Source organism: Homalodisca vitripennis, chromosome 6 (assembly GCF_021130785.1).
Source record: "Homalodisca vitripennis isolate AUS2020 chromosome 6, UT_GWSS_2.1, whole genome shotgun sequence".
Classification (NCBI taxonomy): Eukaryota; Metazoa; Arthropoda; class Insecta; order Hemiptera; family Cicadellidae; genus Homalodisca; species Homalodisca vitripennis.
The window spans coordinates 85,693,073-85,719,051 of NC_060212.1; the positions used below are offsets into that span (position 1 = coordinate 85,693,073).

A 25,979-nucleotide genomic window follows, 5' to 3' on the forward strand; every position below is an offset into this window, starting at 1 on the left:
TGTATCACAAAATATCATGTCTAAAGAGAGATATTATAATTTTTACTACTGACTGTAAACCAATTATTATTTTAATTAAATCAAGTGAACCCCTACAAAATTTAACAATAAATTCAAATTCCTTTATTGTAATTGGACTACACAATGACAATAACAACTAAATAAACCATAAAGTGTAATAATTAAACAGAATAAAATACATAAATAAAAAATTAAGACTTAAGGTAAAAACTAAATAAATAAAACACTGTTTTGATCAAAATTCAATATTATACTATCACTTTAGGGAAATACAGTAAGTTTCACTGCCCCAGAAGTGATTTAGCTGCTTTGCAGATTATGGGGTGTTCGCAATAAATATTTTTCATAAAACAATTTAAATAAGTTTTAAAACTTTGGAAATACCTCTGAAATACTAAATTTATTAATAAGGTTTCTTAAAATTGTAACTTATTACAACTGATCAAAAATAATAGGGGAAAAACTGCAGTACTGTCAAGTACAGTGATGTATAGGCCTACGTATTTATTGTTTGAGCTATCTAAGATGTGATCAGCAGTGCAGTGAAGTTATTAGTAGAGCCATCTGTTTGTGAGTCATCCTGATTCTGTAACTGTTAATACTATTATGTTCTTCTAATGTAATACATATTACTTGGATTAAACCAATTTTGTGGCATGCTTTAGCCACAATTGACTATTATACATACTATTGGCAATTTTGTGGATTGTTCCGTAAAATTCACTTATTTACAAGGGATGCAGAATATGTTCAACCAACCAAAATTTCCTCAGAGCACAATTTTTTAGTGGCAAAGTTCCCTGATACATTAGTATATCCTTACTGCAAAATAGCCAGTGCCTACTGTACTTGGTAATGTCTACTAATTAAATTTGAAAGTTAAAAAGTATTTAAATGAAATTTATTTATTGCTTTTAGAATAGAAAACTTTAAGGTAATACATTGTTATCTCAAATACCAGAAGGAAGTACCAACACTTAAATTGAAATACTAAAACTACAAGTTAAGGAAGTTATGTTTTTTTCATTATAAAGAAAATAATTTACGTGATAAAATACAACTAATGAGAAAAATTTATTTGAATGAGATTTGTATTTCAGAAAATTGAAACCACAATAATACAATTATACTGAGATTGTTTCATGTTATAATTATTATATCGTGAAATCCTTTTTACAATAAAACAAAAACATTAAATTGTAAATAAGAGAAATATAACTTTATATACAGTACACGGGTTTCACTTGTACACAAAGAAAACAGAATTGTGAAATAGTTTTTCTCATCACTCACTACATCTCCCCTTCCCCAGTTTTATTTTTAGTGATGGTCTTATCGGTTATCGGTATATATTGTTCAGAAGCCAGGGAACTTTAAGTTCTCACGCCCTCAGATTTAAGTGGTAATTGATTCATGAGATAAGAGTAATAGAAGGTTATAGGGATCAAATACATTACTGCCAAAGAGGAGATGCCCTATTAATTATGTTAAAACACAGGTGGTATAAACAAATTGAACAAAATTGTTATACAAAACTGAACTCATTAATATAAGAGATTTCATACATATGTTTTGAATATCCTGTTTTATAATTAACAAAATTTAAGAAAAAACGCATATTCCCATTGAAAACTGACGCCTAGTCTGCGGTCTCTTTTAGTTGTAGTCGGGTTGACTTTGAACATGTGGAAAATGAGCGGAGATGCCAGCGGATATACCAACTGACTTACAAACACACAGAGCAGTTGTGACATGACACGTCGCCTGCAAGTATCCTGTTTCTTGTTAATCTTGCGCACTAAGCACTAGATTATTTTATGTAAATCATCTAGTGCTGGTTTTTAAATATTATTATTTTTTTTAATTCTTTCTTTCCAATTTGCCCGATTTCCTGTGTTGGCTAAAATTTTACGAAGCAAAGCAATTTTCAGTGATTGAAAAATATTCTTTATTTGTTCTTAGCCAAACCAGTTAACTCTGTAGATAATCAAGAGTTTACTGTATTTAATAGCTAAAAAGTTTTTATAATTTGCTTGAAGTGTAATGTAATCAAAATATAATTTAACCCTAGATCTGGTGCAATAGTAAATATTCAAAATGGTAACATGCAAACCTTTTTAAAAACAAAATACCAATAATATATGTCTTGTCCAAATTATTCATTACACTTTTTTATTGTAGGTTACTGTAAGGAAATTGTAAGTGTACACACAAAAACAGGGTTTGATGAGAAAAATATGATTTATTTTGAACAATGAATATTTGGATTTTACCTCCCTCGAGGGATGCAATGTAAATTTTTATTTTTAATCCAAGATTTTCTTGGAATATTTCGGCTTTCCTGTGGAGAGCCATCTTCAGTCAAAACTATATACATTATACATGCCATACATATATACATTCAGTATTTCAATAGTAATATTTTCACAACAACTGTTCAATAAATTAACTTTGTAAACGAAGAAATATTGGTAACATAATGTAGCAATACCAATATGGAAATCTTTTATTGTAATTTTTTACAAGATAAGTTGATAAAAAAGTACTCATGCTAGAAGCAATTATTTTGTTGCAATAGTAAAGAAAACAATTTTTTTAGTGTTGCTATTGGCAAGTCCATTCTTCCATAACCTTAGAAACTAACCAATTACAATCTATGTTAGTGCAATTTCAGAGCAAATTTACTCTATAATTCTTTTACGTTTTTTGTTTTTTCAAAATGTAGATTAGTGCTCTAGACCTCTTGATTTCCATACAATGGAATCTCCTCTTTTCAGTAATACAAAATACTTTGCAATATTTATTCCTAAAAGTTGCTTTAATATCAACTGAATACTGTTTACATGTATATAGGCAAGCTAGATGATTTAGGTATAAGAATTTTCACATACATACAGGCATTACAGATCTCAGGTTAACACATTTGACAAATCACGTAGTTTTAGTACTTTTTTTTAATTAAATTAAATTTTATTATTAATCAAGCCCACTCGATGTTTACTCTCTTTTAAGCACATACATTTGTTTATTCAAATAAACTATTCTTTTATATTAATCCCTTAAAAATAAATGTTTAATAAAACATATCAAACATAACTAGTTGGTCAACAAAAATATAATGAAGAAAGTTAAAGGTAAAAATAGATATGTGCAAAGTCAAAGATTCCAAGAAAATGCAGTGAATTTTGTATATATACATTACTATAATGGGGAAAACAGCCATAAAATGTTTCATATCCAAGTCTAAGGACAGTGCAATCTTACCTCTTACTCTCCAGGATGCTCCTCTCTTTCAGGATGGTTTTCATCTCTCCGTCCAAGAACTTTCGCAGTGGCACAAGGAAGCAGTGATGGGAAGAGGCAATGAAATCTCGCTCTATATGGCCAAGACGTTGCTCATTCTGACCAACTTTTATAAGAGCACTACCTGAAGTCAAGAAACATGTTGATTAATCTCTCTTTTTGTTCAGTGGGTTGATAAAACAGCCTTACCTCAACGCTGACAAGATATCTCGTCACACAGTAACCAAGACTTACGTTAGTGGCACAGCGACAAAATTACCTTGTCATGGGACATTATTTTCAACATTGCCTCCCAACAGGTATAATATTGTAAGGTAGTACGCAGTAATTTATTCTTGAGCAACTTTTTTTTAACAACTAAATTTAGTTTTATCTTCTCGAATTTCCAAAATTTGCCAATATATCACACTGATATATTCAAGTTGAGCAACATTAGGTTAAGCTTATAGTAACATTATCCATTTGGTAGCACTACCTTGCTGTAAATGAACATAGAAATAGCGTTTTAAATTATTTACGAGTATAAAGGCCGCAGGAATACGTTTGAAAACCAGAATTTACATTATTTCAAATGTAGGTTAGAGTGAAGGTTTTCAAGGGTGGTATAGGCTATCAATCAAGAATCAGTCTTTATTACCCATAAGGCACAGATTTACATGCATGAGGTATAGTCAAAAAAACAGGAAGCATGTTGTTCACAATTGTCAAAGGAACTATAAAATTGAGATTAAAAGTACACAAAATATGAAAGTTTTGTGGTTGAAATTTAAGAAAACAACCTTAATTATTTGGTAAATTAGAACTAAATAACAATGTACAGGCAGTGAGAGAAGTGAAAACCTTAGGTTAATTACTTACAGATTTCAGCAGCAGGAAAGTCAAGAAATTCCTTTACATGATAAAAAGGATTACTTATTAGCCAATTTTGGAGTTTTATTTTAAATTGTTTAAAAGTAAGATTAAGTACTTCTTTAGGCAGCTTATTTAACATTTTTATACCCACTATCCTATGACTAGATTGATTTTTTCCAAGTCTAACAAAAGGTACATCAAAATTGTTTTTATTTCGGGTGTTGAAGTTGTGTACCTTAGCCCTTTTTTACATGCAAGCAGGGGTTCTTAAAAACTAGTTAACAGGATATTAAATATGTATAAATTAACAACAGTTAAAATCTTAAACTTAATAAAAATAGGCCTGCAGTGTTCTCTATGGTTAACTTTAGCTATAACTCTTAAAACCTTTTTTTGTATGACTAGAACATTATTTAGGTGTGGGCTATTCTCCCAAAAAACAATTCCATAGCTGAGAACAGATTGAAAGAGTGAGAAGTACACTGTCTTAACATAGTCATCAGGTAAAATGTCACTTAGCCTACGAAAAAGAAATGTTAATCTGCTTAGCCTAGTACACAGATGCTCTATTTGTTTTTTCCAGCTCAAACTTTGGTCAATCCAAACTCCAAGGAACTTAACCTCTTTGCTAGTGTTAAAATTATTTATTGGAGGTACTGATCTCAGTCCAAAAACAATAGTTTCGGTTTTCTCCTCGTTTAATAAGAGCGAGTTTGCAGAGAACCACTCAGAAACAGTTTTTAAGTGAGTGATTAGCCATGTTTTCAAGTTGATTTAGGTCTCTATTGCATGTAAGTAATGTAGTGTCATCTGCATATAGGTATACATTACTTCTTAGACAATATGGTAAGTCATTAGTGGCTATAATGAACAGAAGGGGTCCAAGGACCGAGCCTTGTGGAACACCACAGTTGCTAGTAGCGATAGAGGACCATACACCCCCTGTATATACCGCTTGCCTTCGATTATGGAGATAACTGTTGAAAAATTCAAGAGTTTTATTTTTTATCCCATAGAAACTAAGTTTATGAAGCACTGTTTATGTGTCACTGACGTTCAGCCACTATGCCACAACATAAACAATTTGTATGAGGCCCGAGAATCTTAAACTTGAATAACTCAATCTGCAATATATCAATCTGGTTGATATTTAAATCTTAAGTGCTGAGAGGAAAAATATATATTTGTGGAAAAGCCATACTTAAAACTCATTCAATACACCATGGTTCACAAGTGACTCATAGTAAAATTTTAGTTGAGAACCCTAACGGATTTTACCAAACTTCCTCTATTTTGCGCAACATATTTTCATGATAAAAAACAGACTTTTTGTGGGTTTTTTTTTAAAGATTGTCACTCAAAAACCTGAAGGCAGAAAAATATAAAATTTTGCATTTTAACTAGTCTTAGTAGCTACAATTCCATACAAAAAAAATCATAAAAATCTAAGAGGTCAAGGTCCAAAATTATTGTTTCATAGGTTGATTTGAAATGGAATAACCCACATGAGTCACAGGTGGCTCATGCTGCATATTACTTATTTTGATTACACAGTTATTTCTTGTGTGTAATATGAATCACTTGTGACTCAGACAAGTCCAGTAATATACCATGGTAGCTGTTGTCATTGTCTGCTACGTTACTGCACCAACCACCAAGCTGCAGGATAGATCTTTACATTTGCCATGTTTGGAGCTTTATTCAATGATTCAAAATTGGTCTAATTGAATTGAAATATCGCTTTGTAAATAATTTACTTTTTCACATTTGAATCATTATTAAATAAATTCTGCTAAAACATTTTAGGCTAATATTAATATTATTAAATCAATGCATAGCATAAATTAAAGTCGCTTTTTGTGTTGATTGATTGTCGATATTTTCTAAACTACTCAATGGATTTTGATACGGTTTTCAATGTCAGCTTTTTTATGAACTAGGGCAGGTTTCTAGGTATGATACATAAATATTTTAATCATAGAAAGTAGCAAAAAGTGTGTATAATGAAAAAATTTATATTTTTGAGAATTCAGAAAAATAATATTTACGAAATGTAATTTGAAGTTAATTGACTCAAACAGCTGTTGGCACATTCAGCTCCAGTTCTCCAAAGAGGCAGAAACATTTATTTACTTTTTAATTTTATAATATATTAAACATACAATGCTTGAGCATTAGAGTAATACATATTACAAAGAACAAAGCTACTATGTAATTTTTACAACATATTGAACCAGTGACAACTTTAAACCATCTAATACATTGGAAATACTATTTAAATGCAATTATAAAACCCACATTAATGAACAAAGCTGTGAATGTTTGCACATATGGTACTTGAAACTAGTTGGCTTCCTTGACATTGTGTATGACATTTTTGCTGTAGCTTAAGGAAAACAAATGCATAGTATATGCTTTTTGATTGAAGTAGTCTTTTTAAGCTTATGTATGCATATATTTTGTCTACTTATGTTTAAAAGATATCATAGGGCTCCATGATATTACAACATAATAATTATTGCTTTCACCAAGTATGCTACATTCTTCAATTTTGAAAATTGCGTGTGAAGCTGCAGGTACCTGCTAGTTTATTAATATAACTCTTCTCTTAACAGTAGAACAGAATAAATATCCCTGTTTTCATTTATTCCAAAGATTATTGTGTGAAAAGATTATGTTGTTACATTTTTTGTTCAATTTTAAAAATTGATAATCAATTCTTATTTTAATTTTTCTTTCATGTAAACTATTTTTTAACTCATCCATGAATAAATGTATATATCAGTCTAGCTAGATGATTTATATAAACATTAACACCAGTCAGTTTAATGACAGGTAAAACCATTATAATATAGAAGTGTAGAAGGAACTAACCATAAGCAGTTCCGGGCCCAAATTCATTTCCTGCCTCGATCATATCCAGACCCAGGTACTCGAGGTTACTGAGTCGATTGGGCCGTTTCTTGTCGATCTTCTCAAACAAGAAGTCTTCTACTCTGTAACCTGTGAAAAATGTACAGGAATAAAAATTATCTTAAGTTGAGAGGAGAGTAGAACACGTGTTTCTAGTACCTGTAATATTGAAAAGTAGTTGTGGAATTATCTGTAAAAGTGGTGCGGAATAACTACAATCTGGCCTTTTGGAAGAAACACTGAATTTTGTATTTAAAAATATAATCAAGGACAGATTAAAAATGTTACTGTTACATTTACACTGTTTTTTTTTTTTTAGCTCTTAATTTTTTGGAAGAGTATGTAACTGATCAAAATGTTATTTGGGTCAAATGTTGCCCAAGATCTGAACATTTTATATCAATAATTTTAACCTCATGCTAAGTCGATCCTTCTTACTCTGATCCTACTCCTTTTCCAGCTTAAAGTTTCCTACACAAATGGAAGGGAATGAAATGGGAAAGGGTAAAATAGGCTTCCTGAGCCTCTTTTCAATGCTAAACCTTTTTAGCCTCTTGCTTATTACACAGTGCAACAAATTGTATACCTATTATAAATCAGCTTTGTGAAAGAAACAGAAATTTACCTATTAATTAACTGTACCAAATATTGTCTAGAAGATGTAAAGCTTCTGCATTAAATCTTTGTGAAGTTAAAAACTCTCCAATACTACAATATGTAGGTCAGCTTATCACCATACATGGCAATATAAAATAATCAATATTTACCTTAAACTCACTCAGTAATGACTTATTTTTGTGGTGAGCTGTATAGCTAATTAAAGTATTAGGAAACACTTAACATTTATAACTTTACTTAATATTTTTGTAATGAATGAACACTTAACAGTTTGTTCAATGTTATTGCATTGTATTGTTATTATTAAATAAATAAGAATTTTGTTGTCATTCAGCTTTAAATTCAAGCAATAGACAAAGTCAAATCCGCTATATTAAATTATATTAATAACTTAAAAGGTCAGCATTTCAAATGCAATAATTCAATTCCAATGCCTCTAAATTTACATCTAAACATACAACCATTTAAATAATTTATTTAAATAGTTTTCTTTTTGTTGTTTTATAACATTACTTTGAACAAAAAAATATTGATTTAATGGTTGAAGTTCAAGTTAGAAGTACAAATTAAGATCAAATTGTAATACTTGCTGTAAGAACAGTGATGGATCTCAAATAAAATTATACCTTTACCTTTGCAATTATGAAAGATGTTTCATTAATACAAGCATTTGATCTAACCAGTACCAGTACGCTACAAAAAGATTAGTTCACTTTTAGAATATATTACAACTTATTAAAACATAAATCTATTACGGGAATATTTAAAATTCATAAAAACTAATAAAACCGTAAATAATGTTCATATGTTTTATAAAATTATATATTATTATACTGTACATGTATTTATTGTTTTAAAATTGTGATCATATAAATACAATTTTCTTTCTTCTTTGGATGAGAAAATTTAAAATGATATTATCTCTGAATGGAACTTATACTCTGGTAAATAAGTTAATAACAAGAATTTAATTGTAATATCTATAGAAGAATATTTCATAACAAAATTTGTTTTAATTACAAGTATAATCAGTTGAAATGGTTACCAAACAACAAATTCTAGTTTACATATATTATTAATGTAATAGGTGTTATTGGTGTAACTGACAAGCATACAAATTTTCTTTAATTGGATATTTATAGGTGTTTTAAAACCCCCTTTAACATATTTTGTACATTTTAAATTTCCCAACAAGACGTACATTTTTAATTATACTACTTTAGAATTACTGTTTTATAGTTGAATTAAAGACAGAAGGGTATTGGGACGAGCTCGACCGAAGACAGCCGAACTGCCTCACGAAGGCTCGCCCTCCGCTCCAACCAATCACAGCCGAGCACTTTCCTTTTCGGCGGGAGGCAGCGTTGTCACGTCTCCTCTGTTGTAGCTGTCATCCGGTAGGTATCAGCTGGGTGATGCGCAGTAGCAAACCGTGCTTCATTACGTTATTGGTTGTTGGTTATGTATGTTGTTTCGTGTGGTGTTATTGCGCTTCTGTTTGTTCGTGGCCAAGTGTTTAAACAGTCTTTTTCAAGACTAAACCTTATTTGAAAGACAAGTGTACGCACGTACTTTCTAGTTTTACACTTTTGTGACAGACATTATTTAATTACTGTTAATTCCGTACCATGTCTCAGTGCACTGAAACAGTGATAAAAAAACGCGGTAGGCCCCGCACTCGCGTGATAAGTGTGCCTTACACCAAGGTTGGAGAAAAAGGCGTTCCATTGCGAGGCCAATCCCGTGAGTTGGTTTGTCGAGTGAGAGACTACTTCCAGCGAGAGAAAATTAACAAAGGACCGATACTTCCAGTAGAAAAAAGTTATCGAAAGAACTGCTGCGGCTTTGGAGATAGGAAAAAAATACAGTTGTGAGAATTGGAAAGGAGAAAATACAAAGTGAACAGAGTGGCTTGAAACTGAAACACTCCTGATAAGAAATATTCGAGGTTTAAGCCTGTTAACGGAGCTGGACGCCTTTCAAAAAGATGCCATCCGCCGCCATGTCTACGGATTCTTCGTGAGAAGAGAGTATCCCACAGTAAGGAAGCTACAAGTAAGTCTTGCAGAAGCAGATCTTTTTCGTGGAAGCAAATCATCTGTTGCCATTATATTGAAGATATTGGGTTTCAAACACAAGAAATTTGGTAGCCGTAAAATATTAATGGAAAGAGGATTGCTTGGAGGTGCAGATTTCTTAGAGAAATAAAAGATTTAAATTTTGAGGAAATAAGTTTTGGCTTGATGAAACTTGGGTAAATTCTGGGCACTGTAAAAAAATAATTGGATGGACTGATGATTCTGTTGAAGGTACGTTTCCTGTTCCCGTTGGAAAAGGGGGAGGATAATTGTGTTGCATGCTGGCAGCTCTGCTGGATTTATTCCTAACTGTGCATTACTTTTTTACATCAAGAAAACCAACGAGTATCATGAAGAGATGAACCACAAAGTATTTTCAAAATGGTTTCAAGATGCTTTACTTCCAAACCTAACGAGGCCCTCGCTCATTGTAATGGACAATGCAAAGTACCACTCAAAAGTAGTTGACAAACCACCTAACAGCAGTTCTAGGAAAGGATGAAATAATAGAGTGGTTAAATAATCATGACATACAGTATGAAAAGGCGATGTTAAAAGCTGAAATTGTTAGAACTTATTCAAAGAAACAAAACCTCAGACAAAATATGAAGTCGACGAAATTGCAAAGAAACATGGTCACCGAGTACTTCGTCTGCCACCAATCTACCACTGTCACTTCAATCCTATAGAATTAATCTGGCTCAAGTAAAGGAATATGTTGCAAGAAGCAACAGGAAATTTAATATAACTGAAATATTACAGTTGACGAAAGAGGGGTTGGAACGTGTAACAGAGTCTGATTGGAAGAAGGTAGTAGACCACACGAAGAATATAATCCTAGATGCTTGGAAAAATGAAGGGTTGATGGAAGACTCCGTTGAGCAGATGGTAATAAACATCGGCAATGACAGCTCCAGTGAAGAGGATTCGGACAGTGACAGCAGTGACAATGAAGAGGAAGAACGCGGCAGTAACGTGAGTGGTATTTTCCCTCTCTCTCCGGTGGCAGAAAGAGTGTTGGAATTCGATGAAACTGTAAAAAGCCGTATTGATTTGATAGTTTGTAATGATTGGTAAATATTACACCTTACATGTTACTAATAAAATTGTTAAATGCATTTTAATGGCACTACTTATTTCCTGGTTAAACTGTGCAGCAAAGTCAGTTGGGCTTTTTGTATATCTACTGTTTAGTATTTAATTTACTCAGAAATAAAAGTAATTTCCAAAAAGAGGTTTTAGCCGATTTATAAAATGGGCGCTATTGAAAAATAAATGAAAAAATTATAAGACAAATAAAATAATAATCGACTCACTAAATCTTACATTTTGTAAATAAATCCACGTTTTCTGTATATCAAATTGATATTTCCTAAATTGAATGATAAGAAAATAAAAAAACAAAAAACATCCTTCATCACAAATCTGTGGTTAAAGTTAGTAACATTTAGTAATAAATTTAAAAATATAACAAGTTTCGAAATATTTTTTACAGATTTTTTGTAAAATAAATTAGATTACATTAAGTTGATCGATAAAAGTCACACTGAAGGAAATTTCATATCATAGTCGGATTGACGCCCTAGTCGCAAATTTTTGCATTTTGGTCACTCTAGCAATTTAAGTTTAGACTCAACAATTAACAATTATTATACTATAACGGTTTTAACAGGATACCTTTTATTGGTTAAAAATACTATCCTAAACGAGCTTTATCAGGTTCAAACTACAGTATCTTTATTTGTTTTAAGTTGATTTTTGACCGCGGCACAGTGGTCATTTCAACGGATTTGCTAAGACTGATAAGACTGAGTATATAATTATAAACTTAGCAGACTTGCATTTACTTAACGAATATAATTTTAGTTCTTTTTCAATATACTCCTTTGTGTTTGAAGGTAACTATTAATAACAGTAAAATGTACCATATTCAAATTATTATTATTAGGCCTATGTATATATTTTCAATAATACACTCGTGGTTTCAGTAAAATCCTTTACAAAGGTTTTGATTTCTGATTCAATTACTTATAAAATAACAATTCTCAAAACAACGAACGCTATTAATTTATCGCTTCGATAAATGTGTCCACATGTTTCCGCTGCGAACCACCCTTACCTAGAAGCGGTTGATGTGAACGCTGTGGATGATCGAGTCAGACAGAACAACTTGGCAACACTGTAGCCGACCGGGTCCCGAAGAGCCCCGAACCTCGGCCATCGCTGCCGGGGTCCCAATACCCTTCTGTCTTTAATTCAACTATAGTCCTTTTGATTGTAATCGATAAAAATATTAATTGCATAGATAAAAAATAAATAGTATTCCCAGTAATGGCCTGACAACAAAATTTATGATAATTTATATATTTTTTTTAAATCTAAATATTTAGAATTTCTACATTAGAAGTGCCTGTTACTACAGATTTCAGATTTTCACACACAAAATCAAATAAAAAACTAATTAGTAAATGAAGAGGGCTCTATTAAAAATTTCTTTCTACATTTTTGGAATTTATTAAAAACTAAACTGTAGTCATGTCTAACTTTTTATGGTAGCTGAAGTATTTACAAATTTTTGTATTTCCACATTTACAGCATGTGGTATTTTAGTATTATTTGTAATAAAGATAATGTAAATATTTATTGGTGGAGTCACCTGATGAGGAAATCTTTTGTTTCAAAAGGCCTAGTCCAAAAAATAAAACAATATTGGAAAAGTGTTGTTTTACCAACATCTAATTATAAATAAATTATAATAAAAGCTGTGGTAGCAGAGATTGAGGCATCCAGCTGATGAATGTGTGACACCAGCTTATCTATCAGCAGGACAACAAAAGATCATTTCCTGCCATCACTTATCTCAACAATTTATCACTTATCTCACAATCATTGGCATATGTAGGTCCTCATCTTGCATATTGCTTATTATCTGTGAAACCTTTTATTGATTGGTGTAGTAATTCTCCTTTGTTCACTTTCTTATCAGTTATGATTAATTTTAAATATAAATGTATTCTATTCCACTCAAATATACAACTTAAAAATGGGACTTTAAGCCTTTAAATGCCATAGTAATTTTGCTATATTAATTAATCCCTTAAATTGTTGGCCTGATTTTTGTATACTTACAAACTTTTTGGAAAAATAATGATCAATAACCACTTGACAGGTTTTCAAATTTTGTTCTGTTTTTATGGCAATAAAATGAAGAATACTATATATATATATATATATATATATATATATATATATATATGTATGTATATATATTAAACACATATGTGAAAGAAACGGCCAAATACAAAATAATTGAATCGTAAACAGTGAGGGCTCTGTGGTGTAAAGTATCAAACGGATCGGATATTTGTAATAAACCAATGAGGAGTCACAATATGGTTTTAAGAAGTTCATCTCGCATGCACCAATAATAACGAAAGGGCCCATTCCTGTCCCCCTTCCCTTGTATTTCCGCCATCTTGTTTTAGCCAGCCGTCACGATTACCATTGGCTAGTCCCTCTGGTCAGTCGTAGGTGGTTAGTAGACGAGTGAAGACGTATTGTGACCTGTATTCCGTAGTTTAGTTTCAATGATTAGTGTTTTGTATAGTTTTGTATTAAGTGCATGTCTTTAGTGTTAGTGAAGTTGACAAACAACATGTAGGTTGTGATTCCTGACTTAGGCGTGCCACACGCTTTAGTAAGATTTGTTTATTTTAACCTAGTTTGTAATTATGTATTAGGTTAGTTCTTTACCTGAAGAAGAGATCAGATTGCAGATCTCGAAACGTAGTGTTACTGTTTTCTTGTTTCACTGAACGATGGCAGATAGCACATTCACCCGGCAAGTGAGAGATCCGGGTTCGAGTCCCGGCGGAGCAAGTACTTTTTGGATTCAATGTTTATTGAAATAAATTAAATTCGGCTATTGCCATTTATACAAATTTAATGAATGTATATAATATATATATATATATATATATATATATATATATATATATATAAATATATTTAAAATAAAATATTTTAAATATGTGTTACTACAACATTTTATTTAAATCTTCCTATAAACTTTTGAATTTAATTCAAATTTGTCCATAGGTATTATTTTTTAGACCAACATCAGATACTGGAATACGAAGCAAGACTGAAAGTAATAAAACAAACAAAAAACTTGTTTGTATGCAAACATCCAAATATCAATATTGATATTATTACACTCTAATAAATGTAAATTGTACACAGCATTATGATTTTTTTACATCAAAATACAGTTATTGAACAAAGTAAACACATTAGCCAAACACATAATTCACATCTGACATATTCATCAGCTGACAGGCCATAACAACATAGTTAATTATCATTAAAAAATGCCTACAAAAAAAAAAAACAAAAATTCCATTAATCGGAATATACTGAATGCAGATATATGGTTAGTTGAATATTTCAAATGTGTACTATATTAAATATTGCCTAAATATTGATAGTCAAGTCAATCAATGGCCAATTGATTTATTGGCATCTGATATACCTATGTTGTGTGGCACTCAAAGGGTTAACCCGAATAAAATTATTTAAAAGATAGCTATTATAATTTATTTCCAATTTTCAATATTCACTCATTGTTGAGAAGCCAAATCTCTGTTAAAAAAAACCTCTAATGAAAGACATAGTTGCTATTTGTGTCTATCATATGTAGATTTTATAATGTAGGGAAGGCTTGACTCACAGAGTTTTGGATCTCTTCAGATAAACATGACTCAAGATTTCTAGGAGTCAAGTCTGTAATAGCATCAGGTGAGTTAGAGCTAAACTTAATATTCACATTGAATCAACCCTTCCAACCAAAGTTCCGTTATGTGTAGACAACTCGGTTGATCCACCGTGCTTAGAGATCACGTATAAAACATAGTAATGCAGTCATTACGCCTGATGAGAATGACAAAAAACCTCTTCACCTAGATTACATTATATTTTGTAGTCTGGATGTCTCTGATGTTAAAACGATGTACGAAATTCATTCAGATAATCTAAACTCAATATTCACATGTGTATATTATCATTACCAAAGTAGAGAATACACTTTTATTTTTTATTCAATATGTTACAAAAAATATTCATATCTTACTGAGTTTTTTTTTACTGATTCATTACTTTTATTGAACAATAAATAGACTAAATAAGAAAGGTAAATCATTAAATATCTGTAAAAAATTATATCAGGTGTATGCTCGCATGCTTAGCTATAATGAATGAATATGAAATAAATTCTCCCTTTTTTTGTTTTAAGAGCTACTTATCTCTTCGTTGTATGTTATCCAATAAAATTGGTGATTTTTTTATACCGTTTGTCACTCAGTAAAGTCGACACCTGTTTCTAGTTAGTTTTTTTTTTTCAAGTCCATTTGGAGGCAATCTTCAAATATTCATTGTAATTCATATTCATTCAAATATTCATTCATTTGAAGGTTAAGTGGTAGAGAGGACTTTTAAGTCCTAACTTCGCCTCTGTAAATAAAGTCATTTTTCATTTCATTTCATTGTACTAAGTGAGATATTCAGGTAAGACTTTGTATTATTATACTTTTTAGTTTTCTAACACAACTACAATCTGTACCCTATTTACCAAAACAGTAAGAAAGTTATATTAATACTTAATTCAATGCTACCAAACTATGAAAATGTTATAACTAAATGAACATATTTTTAAGGTACCGGTACCTAATATCACAATATTTAAGCTTTTTCATTTTCTTTGTATTGTTTGAAAAAAATTGTAATAGAGGTTACACGAAACCTTGTTAACAAGGATTACATATAATTCCTATGCAATTTTCACATTTGTAGGATAAGAAAAATATAAAAATATGATATAGCTTTACTTCGCAATTAGTCCAATAAAATACTTTTCTTTTTGTACCTGTTTAACATTAAAAATATTTCACAGAATCTTTAATAAAACCTGACAAATTTGCAAATTCGTTAGTTGATTGGCTTAACAATACATATTTATCTCAGCTTTAACTTAAGCTTTGTTTAACAAGGCACTTAATTTTACTTTTTAGCCTACATTATGGCAACCATATGCTTGATTTTTCAAAATTTAACTAGACTTAATATTCCTTATTCTTATTTATATTCCAATAAGAAGAATCTGGTACAATGTATAAAACCTTTGTGAATAAAACAAGATTGTTGAATGTTTGTATACAGAAGAACAATGAAATTTAAATACATGTAACCAACTTATCTATTTTTATGAGTTATCTCAATCATAAAATTATGATTAGTTGTTTTTTCTTCGCTATTACTGTTTTAATAAGTTACTTAAAGGTTTAAAGAAACTTACTTTTAAATTTGTAAGGTTTGATTGAAAATAGTTGGTTCAATTTTTTAAATTTGTATTATAATATATGTTCAATTGTAACCCTATACTTGGGAATGGTAATTTTATAGGAAAAATGTTGCATTTTCATATTCATTGACTGTTCAATAATTTTTTACTTCATAAACATAGAAACAAAATGGAGTTCTTGCACACTTGAAAAAAATAAAATACCAACACTTTTAACACTTTATTTATCTAAAAAGAAAAGAAGTTTGCACATACAAACATTCCTTTATTTGGTTAATTAATGATTTTTACATATCAATTAAAGCCTAAAAATGATCCTGATAAAATATTAACATCTATGTTTTGTTAACGAACTTTTATACCGAATTAATAATTTAATTTAATTAAGTAATAACTTAAACAGCATAATACTTTTTTAATCTGAACTAAAAGGTATGTTATAGAAACTTTCCATACGTTTAAAAATATCAACATTATTCAATACACTGACCTGGGTTTGGAGTAAGAACAGCTTCAGTGTCACGGAGTATTTTCTCTGTCCATTGCTTTGTCACATCAGAGCGTTCTGCCAGATTTTCAAAATGTGCATCTAGTTCAGTTTTCTCTGATGTTCCCAGTTTTTCTTCAGTAAGCTGCACAGACAACAGAAATAGTTCTACCATGTGCAATAAAAGAATATACAGAAGAGTTATAATAATTACACTTAGTGTAACAATCGGCCTGTTATTAAAAGTTAATACACCAGTTTTACTTAGGGAGAAAAAACAAAACCTGAAACATTGCTGAACAAACCTAAACTAACACACAATGTAGATAACTTAAGATATAGACAAGGTAACCAACAACTTGGTTGATATTAAAATGCAGATATGCTACTTTTTTAATTAATTTAAAATTTCATTGATGTAGATATATCAAGATCAATTCATTTAGTTGATATAAAATCTAAACAGTAAATATTTCATTATTGGTGAAAGGATATAAATGTGATAACAATAAAACTTAAAAAATTTACCAAAAGTAGTGCAGCCTGAAAATGTTATAATTTATTTTATACAAATGAATAATTAGTTGAAATCTACATTAATTATTCACTAGACTTCTAATAGCTCATCACTCTCAAAATGAGAAAATAACAACAAATTGCCTACATTGATTATATATACAATTCATATAATTGTCTGCTAGCTAATATAGATTTCCATTATATATGTGATCACGTTGGTCAATCTGACACAATTTTGTTTTATTGAATAGGCCTATTGTATAATAGGCTCCTCCAAGAGATATAAACTTAATTAACTGTAATTTGTTAAAGAAAAATATATTGTATTTATAAAGTATCCTAATTGTAAGTTCTACACTGTTCAAACAGAGTTTAGATAATGTTTTTATTTTTATTGTAATCTGAGCCCCCCCCCCACCCCCCCCCCCCCCCACCCCCCCCCCCCCCCACCCCCCCCCCCCCCCACCCCCCCCCCCCCCCACCCCCCCCCCCCCCCACCCCCCCCCAAGTTCTCCAAATGCCTGACGGCATGAGTCCTTGAGGAGTCAGTCCCGCAAGAATTCGAATTGCTTTCTTTTGTAGAACCAGAACCCGCTCCCCTGTTTCTTACTGAGGAGTTGCCCCACACAAGTAGTCCGTACCTCAGATGAGATTCAAAAAGAGAGAAGTATGCTGTCCTGGTAGTATCATTGTTACAAGTACTTTTTATTCTTTTAAGAGCATAAGATACTAGAGTTTGAGCTTGCTGCAAAGACCATCAATGTGTGAGTTCCAAGAGAGATTGTCATCTATTGTTATGCCGAGATACTTGGCTTCATTATCTTGGAATTATTTCAGGTAAGCCATAGTAATCATTGTTCATCGGCCTTTCCATATTAATTGTTGTGTTTTGCTCTCATTAAGAACTAGGTCATTATGTTGGGGCAGTATTGCTTTGTCATATTCAGGGCTATAAATGAATTTATTTCAAGAGATTCTGTGTCTTTTTTTGCAATAAGAAGAGCGGTGTCATCTGCATATAACATAGCTTGGGCCCAGTCAAGAAGATAGCTTGGTAGGTCATTTGTCAGCAATATGAAGAGCACTGGTCCAAGTATAGATCCCTGAGGTACACCTCTAGTGATTGGGAGTAAGGTTGATCTTGCTTTATGGGATGTGTTGTTTCTGGTATAATTTACTTCCACTAGTTGCTGTCGATCTTTCAGGTAGCTAGCAAGCCAGTCATGTGATGCTCCCCTAATGCCCATATTCCCTACTTTTTGAAGCAGTAGAGAGTGGTTTAGGCAATCAAAAGCCTTGCTGAAGTCTAGTAGCATGGCGGTTACTGTTGTACCTTCTTCAAGTTTGTCGATAATAAACTCTGTCAGTTGAACTATAGCCGTGGTGGTGGATCTTCCTCGTAAGAAGCCATACTGTTGAGGCGTCAAGATGTTTTGAGTAGTCAGATGTGCTGTCAATTGATTCAGAAAGATTTTTTCAATATTACTTTTGATATCGTTGGAAGAATCGATATAGGTCTATAGTTTTCCACTGATGTTGTATTGCCTTTCTTGTGTTTAGGAAATACTTTTGCAAGTTTCAGTTTCATAGGAAAGGACACCTTGTGAAAACGACAGGTTAATTATGTGACATAAGGGATTTGCTATTTCATCCTTACAGTGTTTTAGGAGTGTGGAAGAGACTTCATCGACACCTGCGGCTGGTTTCGATTTAAGGGATGTGAGTATATGAAGGACTTCTTCCGGTGTGGTTGAGAGTGGGATGAAGTCAGGTACATCGCCATAGTCTTTCCATGTTGTTAGCTGACTATTTATGGCCTGGTTAGCGTTACAGAGAGTGATGTCAGCTATTTTTGTAAAGTAATGATTGAAGTGTTCAGTTATTTCCAAAGGGTCCTGGATCAGTTTTTCATTGATTATAAGTTTAAGTGGTTCGTCCTTTTTACTGTTATTGCATTTTTCGTAGTTAATAACCTCCCAAACAGCCCTTTGTTTGTTATGTGAGTTATTAATGAAGTCTGAGGTTGACTGTTTCCTCAGTTTTTTCAAGTAGAGGTCATAGTTCTTTTTTCTGATAGCTGTTTCTATTTTATCACCCTCACTGCCAGTTGTTAATTCCATTTCCAGGGATCTTAGAAAATGTTTTCTCAACCTTTCAGATTCTTCATTGGTTGCTTTGAATTTTGATTTTATTTTCGGGTGGGATTTTTTGTGTGGACATGTTGCATTAAGAGTTTGAATGAGTATTTCATGAAAATATTCATAGGATTCTTCCACAGAAGGGGAGTTATATACATTTTGCCATGTCTCTAAGTGAAGCAGGTTTTTGAAGTAGTCTAGGTTTTTCTGTGAGAAATGTCTATTGGTTAAAATGGGCAAAGGTAATTTTTTGTTCGGAATACTAGCTGAGCAGAGCTGAGCTTTGTGGTCTGATAGGCCAGTGATAATTCAATCAGCGTCAATTTTACCTATGTCAAGGTTAGAGCAGATAAAGTCAATTGATGATTTAGAGTTCAGAGTTACTCTAGTGGGTGGGAGATCTATCCTGATGATGTTATGACTGGCCAACATGTCTTTAAGTTTTTGGTTTTTATAGTCATGATTCAGCCCATCTACATTAATGTCACCCATGATTATAGTAGGACATTTCCATGTTGGAATAAGGTCCAGAGTACTAGATAAAATGTCAAGGGCATTGTCAAGGTTTCCACTTGGTGGTCTGTAGACTCCAATTACATATATTGTGGTTTTGCCAATAGTCACATGTACTACGTGAGTTTCACACGTAAGTTCACAAGCAAGCTCAGTTGTTAAATTGTGTACTTGGTTTCCTAGTGTTTCACTGGAAAAAATTGCTACACCTCCTTTTCTGCAGGTATGCCGAGAGAAGCCTCCTATTAAGTTGTAGCCTGGCAGTCTAGTACTTGAGAGCTGGTACTCTTTAAGACCATGCTCTGACAAGATTACCAGGTCAGGTGAATGATATAGTTATAGTTGTTTTCCATATTTCCAAATGTCATTTTCCCTAATTTAAAAAATGTTGTCAAAACAAATTATAGCAATCTCGCAACCATGTTATATGGATGTCTATGTTTTTAGCAAAATCATTGACATCCATACCGTTTGGACATCAGCTGTAAAAGGGGTTCTGATATGTACTCCACCATTTTTATCTCCAAGTCTATATTTTTGTTACTTTATCTGGTGTCGATTCTTATCACCAACTTATCTTGTGTTAAATTCTGTATTTCTCAAAGGACATTTAAATCTTATTATGTTACCATTATTATATTTATATAAAAAATATATTAGTTCTGAAAGTTACTCTTCTCTTTTACTTCCAACAGCAAAACAAGAAGATGATGAAATTGTTCTGCAGATTGTCTACGTCTTCTATCAAGTCGCCAGGCACACGATCACCAGGGACTACTTGATCAGAGAGACTGGTATCCTTTTAATGCAAACATTAGAAATTGGGCTAGAATACAATTGTCTACACTGAAACAATACGAGGTGTGTCCAAAAAGTATCCGACCTTGATGTCTGGCATGAACTGACGTTACTCTGTGGCAACGGCAATCTGGTCCCCTTCAAAGTACTCCCCTCCACAAGCCACTACCTTATTCCAACGCTCCTCCCACTTCCGGAAACACTCCTTAAATTCATTTTGCGGAATGGCTAACAGGTCCTTCGTAGCATTTTATTTTATTTGTTCAACATCATCAAATCTTTTTCCTTTCAAAGGAATTTTTAATTTAGGAAATAGCCAGAAGTCACAAGGTCTCTAATGCAATGCAGACGTGTGTGATAGGTGGGCCCTGGGGACTGAAGCTGAGGCTCTTGTACTGGCTTTATGTTTCCGTGGTCAGACCTGCACTAATGTACGGAGCTGTCGTCTGGTGGCCAAAAACGGAGGCCATATCCGACAGTCTTTCAAGCGGAGGTCGCAGCTATTATGGAATGCGCTCGTGAGAATCTTCGTCTGCGATATAGGAGCAAGACATTAATATTTTCATGGACAGTCAGGCAGCGCTGATGGCGTTGGACTCTTGCGTGATGAAATCCAAACTGGTTTATGATTGCAATCAGGCCGTTTCCTCCCTTGCCAGAATCAACAATGTAACCGTTTGTTGGGTTCCTGGTCATGAGAGGATTCTTGGGAACGAAAGAGCTGATGCCCTGGCTAACCAGGGCTCAGTGACAATTATGACGGGCCCTCAACCGTTCTGCGGTGTTCCAAGGTGTGAATCCTCTAAGGTTGTCTCGAAATGGATTCGCGTGGAGCATAAGAGAAGGTGGAGGTTGCATCCGGGTTTGAGAATGAGTAGAATGGTATTACAGTCACTTTATACCCTGTACCCACACCATCATTGATTGGTGTCCAGTGTGTCATTCAACTCGAAGTTGTTAACTAGCTATTTAATTTAAAATATTGTGTCATGCATTATTTTTGTACAGGTATGTGGTATTTAATTCCTTAACAAATTGAATCAGAGGCGCCTGCTTACCTGATAGACCTAATGCATGACAAAAATGAAAACATCAGGAAAGTCTGTGATGCCTGTCTAGACATTATTAAGGTAACTAATTTGTGATAATAATCATAACTACCTTCTGAGCATTATAATGTAATTCCTGACAAATAATAAAATACATGACTACAGTGGGTTATGCGGCCCTTTCTATTGAATTTCTATATTTTTCAGCTCATAAATTGTCAAAACACTTGTTAATACAAATACAGTCTAGATATATTGGCCAAACAGAGTCAAAGCTTATTCTTATTATTTACAAAATTTATAATGAGCTCCAATTAGATTTACAAATTTTTTATAATTATTACTATTATTTAACGATATATAAAATAATTTTTTTGAAGTAAGATTTCAATTAAAATTTATTACATTATTTGTAATATGTTTTGTCAATATAAAACTAGTTTATGATTTAGAAAATTAATGAATTACTATTCATTAGGTAAAGTCAGACCTGTTTTCCTAGTATAAAACTATTTTATACTCTCAATAGGAATATAGAGTGCAATAAGTTACTAACAACGATGGAGTGTGACAAGTGTTGTATTTGTCATTTGCTCTGGTAAATTACTACTATCTCTCCCACAGAATCAGTCTGAAATTATGGTAGGATCTGAGCAACCTGTTTTATTTTGTATAGCAGTCAACATGACAAATCTATAGGGTATGTTAGAAACGTCAAAATGAAACTCTTATTCAACATGAATTCTTATAAAAAATTTACACATTTGGTAAAAAACTCTGAAGTTCAAACATATCAATCGTACTTTTTTAAGAACTGACTGCAGTAAAGATTTTGAGTTTTACCCCAAAGAGCATTGTTAAACTTATTTTTAACTGTAGAATTATGGGAATGTCTAATTTTTAAGATATACTTGGTTCGCTTCTAAAGACTTTAGTTTTTCTTGTACAGTGTACATCTTTTTAATATTTAAACCATAAAATACAGATAAGCTTGAAATTCTTTCTCAAATAATCAGTAAAAAATATCAAAAACTAAAAAGCACTTTGTGTATTTGTGTTATAATCATATCTTTAAAATGAGACATCTCTTATTCCATAATCAAAAAGTTTAAATTGCTCTTATGGTTATAAAACTAAGATGACTTCTGTCACAGCCGGCTCTAAGGTTCCAGCTACACAATGGGGTCAAATGATCCCAAAAAAGGGTTCTAGCTTTTTAGCAGAGTTCAGTTCTTTTTATTAAAAGTCATATGAAAAGTTTAAGCTTTGTGATGTTTTGAAGGAAATTGTATTTGAAAATAAACAATGTTTTATTATCCCAACCAATACCACTAGCAGAAACTGACAATTAATTATGTTTGCAGGAGTGCAATGAGGCGTGGGCAGAGAAAATAAAGACGGAACAGTTTGAGTGGCACAACTCACACTGGTTGACAATGGTTGAGAACAAGGCCCTGGATGCTGCTGTCGGCACACTAGCAGACGACAGTGAGGCTATGCCACACTATGACTTGTTGCAGCAGTCTCTGCTTCTGCAGACAGGTCAGTCAGTGTTTGGTGGTTCACTGAAATTTCCTTCCTCCCACACTACATGTAATTCCTCATTCCTACTTCTAAAAATGTTTTCCAATTGGCAAACATTTAAATTTATAATGTTATATTATTGTATATTTTTTATAAATTTATAAGGTAAATTGTTTTCTGTAATTGAGCTAATCCTGTTTATTTAGAAAAATATCTACCCAGCTGTTCATATATTTTAGGTGGTTTTCTTTGGTACCTACATTAAAAGAATAAAGTAACCTGAAACTCAAGCAAATACCTTTTTTGAAGGAGACACATACATTTTTACACAATTTTAGTTTCTCAATTGGCAATACAAATATAATTTCAGTGAGAAAATGTACCAAACTATTATATTTTCCTCAAATTCTTATTATTTCTTTGTTCCAATGTGCATTGTTGTGATTTATACTGTGTTTGCACTTTTAACAATGTTCATTTTCTATAAAATATGATATGTACGTACAAAGTGAACCTACGCTTTATTAACAAATTGAAGTTTTCCCAACGAACACAATGCTTTCAACTGTACATTCGTAATTATTGCTATACTGTAACTAAAAAAACTTTAATGTTTTTCCTGGTTAAAATATAAGTTAAATGACAAAAACTTTGATTGTAATTTATGTTTACAGGATCCCATTCGTCACTAAATGGAGATGATATTGAAATAGTGTCAAACAACCCACAATCAGATGAGGGAAGTCGTCCTGTTAGCAGGTAACTGGTTATATTAGTAGACGTAACTAATTACTAACTTTATTTTCAATCTATCAATAAGTTATTACGAGTAGTTAAAAATATTCTGTTAACTGAATGGTTAAGGTCTTGATTTTCATTCTAAGCACTTGGTTCTTAATCCCTATTCATACATTACATCTTATGTTCACTTTTAACATATAATCATTGTAGCCTAATCTCATATTAAAAAGTATATTTTATTATACAGGGTGTCCCACAAGTAACTCAACAAACTTCTCAGGTGGTTTTTTTTCCTCTCATCAGAATAATAGAAAGAGTTCACATACAATATTTGTCCGGAAACGCTTTGTTAGTGAGCTATGGCTAGTGAAAGATTTTGCTTGATTTCTAGGAAAGGACGGAAATAAAGCGAAACTAATGTTTTTATATGGCGTAAAGATAGTTGTTAAATTTATTGTAAAATGAACTGAAAAATTGAATAAAATGTGTTCCAGACCTGTAAGACCACCCATTTCTGAGATATCATTATTGGTTTTATTTGTATTGTGATTTATTTACCACTCACAGGTCTTTAAATAAATTGAGCTCTTGATTACAGAGGTTTGGACTGTGGAACTGTCCTGCACTAAAATTTACTCTTTTGGTGAATTAATTTCTTTTTATCACATGGCACTCATGTTACAGTTACGGCTCTACAGATGGAGGCCGCTACGGATCAGAGCTGGAAGAAGGTCTACCGCAGGGGTCTCCCCAGACAAAACGTGGAGAGGAGAGCCACGAGGATGTGCTGAACAATGCTCTCCGCAATCTTGTCATCTCCGAAGATAACTTGGAGGACGACTCGTACTTTCACATTCAGTAGATTTAGGTGTCAACTCTGACTTACTGACAGGTTCTCTACTGCTAGTCATTTTGTTGTAGATGTGCTGTTATTGTTTAAGGGCTGCTAAATTAATTTATCGTTAAGTTGTTATTTATTTTATTTTTATATCGATCACTGGTTATTTATTTGTAGCTTTATATTAGTATTTAAGGTGCTCTATGATATTGGATGATTGTAGGTTTGTGCCATAGACCTTTCAAAATCAATCATTGGGCTCACTAAGTACAAGTTCACGTTTTATTTCTATGAAATTTTTATTTGGATTTAAACATACTCTATTTTGTATTGTATATTAAATTATGATACTTTTCCTTTTGTAGTTATGTTTCCGTTTATTGTTTTAAATTATTCATTAACAACGTTTGCTAAGCTCACTATTCTGTTTGTAAGAGTCATAAACATGTTTAAAAATCTTTATTAAGTATGCTCATCACATCCATTATAACTTAACTTAAAGTATAAAGAATTAAATTTAAAAATAATAATAAATTTGTATTGAATTATTTGTTTTTAGTTGTTTTGTTATTTATACTATACTTAGAGAGTTCAAATTAATTTTTTACAGTACAGATTATTTTATATTGTTACAGAAATAGTTATATTTGTAAGAATCATTTTCAATCATATATAACTTAAGAATATATTGAATTATCTGCAGTAACCTACTTAAAAGTAGTGGTCAATGATTTCAGTGTAATGTTATTTTCTAGTCAGAACAAGAAATGCCATGTTACTTTAATACTATGGTTGTAATTTTTTTATTATCAGGGGCAAAGTTTTAAAAATAAAGTCACCTCAAGATTTATTTTGTACTCTAAATTTTGTGTTGTTATTAATGTTTATCTTCATTACCCTTTTTCCATTATTTTTATAAGTAATTCTGATTTTATGAATCACACTGTTAGTAACTATATACACTGGTATATACAGTATATAATAATAATACTCTTTATTGCATTAAAAATATTTACAATTGCATTGCATGCGTCATAAAATGGAACACAGTATGTCATAAAGCACACAGCATGTCGTAAAGATATCATTCGGTCTTCATTTATCTATATCAGAACCGGGTTATATGTTAATAATCTTGAATAACTTCATTAATTTCTAATGTTTTCATCCCAGCGGCCCATTATGAACTCATCAACAGAGTAAAATGCCTTTGACACCAGGAAGTGTTTTAG

The 25,979-nt window shown here is 32.0% G+C and overlaps 2 protein-coding genes across 4 annotated transcripts in view; one reads left to right on the forward strand and one right to left on the reverse strand.

Annotated features, from left to right (window-relative positions):
* Positions 1 to 16,817, reverse strand: part of LOC124364500 (endophilin-B1) — a 39,229-nt gene extending 22,412 nt beyond the window's left edge. For all 3 annotated transcript variants that reach the window (XM_046820038.1, XM_046820039.1, XM_046820037.1), the window contains exons 1-3: positions 16,631 to 16,817; positions 7,051 to 7,179; positions 3,286 to 3,448 (exon numbers count right to left, since the gene is read on the reverse strand). In XM_046820038.1, coding sequence (XP_046675994.1) covers positions 3,286 to 3,448; positions 7,051 to 7,179; positions 16,631 to 16,802 — 464 coding nt within the window. In that variant the 5' untranslated portion in view covers positions 16,803 to 16,817. The remainder of the gene's footprint in view (positions 1 to 3,285; positions 3,449 to 7,050; positions 7,180 to 16,630) is intronic.
* A 3,587-nt stretch (positions 16,818 to 20,404) lies between these two features.
* On the forward strand, positions 20,405 to 25,611 carry LOC124364501 (kinesin-associated protein 3-like). Its single transcript, XM_046820041.1, has 5 exons — positions 20,405 to 20,591; positions 21,640 to 21,725; positions 23,009 to 23,186; positions 23,843 to 23,927; positions 24,594 to 25,611. Exons 1-5 carry the CDS (start codon positions 20,420 to 20,422, stop codon positions 24,769 to 24,771), a joined length of 699 nt encoding a protein of 232 aa, XP_046675997.1. The 5' UTR covers positions 20,405 to 20,419; the 3' UTR covers positions 24,772 to 25,611.
* Positions 25,612 to 25,979: the final 368 nt, after the last annotated feature.

Bases quoted from the DNA above. Each gene is read 5' to 3' on its own strand.
- LOC124364501 (XM_046820041.1), top strand. From the start codon at position 20,420: ATGTTACCATTATTATATTTATATAAAAAATATATTAGTTCTGAAAGT. The intron at 21,726-23,008 runs GTAACTAATTTG...TTATGTTTGCAG, and splicing joins CCTGTCTAGACATTATTAAG to GAGTGCAATGAGGCGTGGGC. The intron at 23,928-24,593 runs GTAACTGGTTAT...CTCATGTTACAG, and splicing joins GGAAGTCGTCCTGTTAGCAG to TTACGGCTCTACAGATGGAG.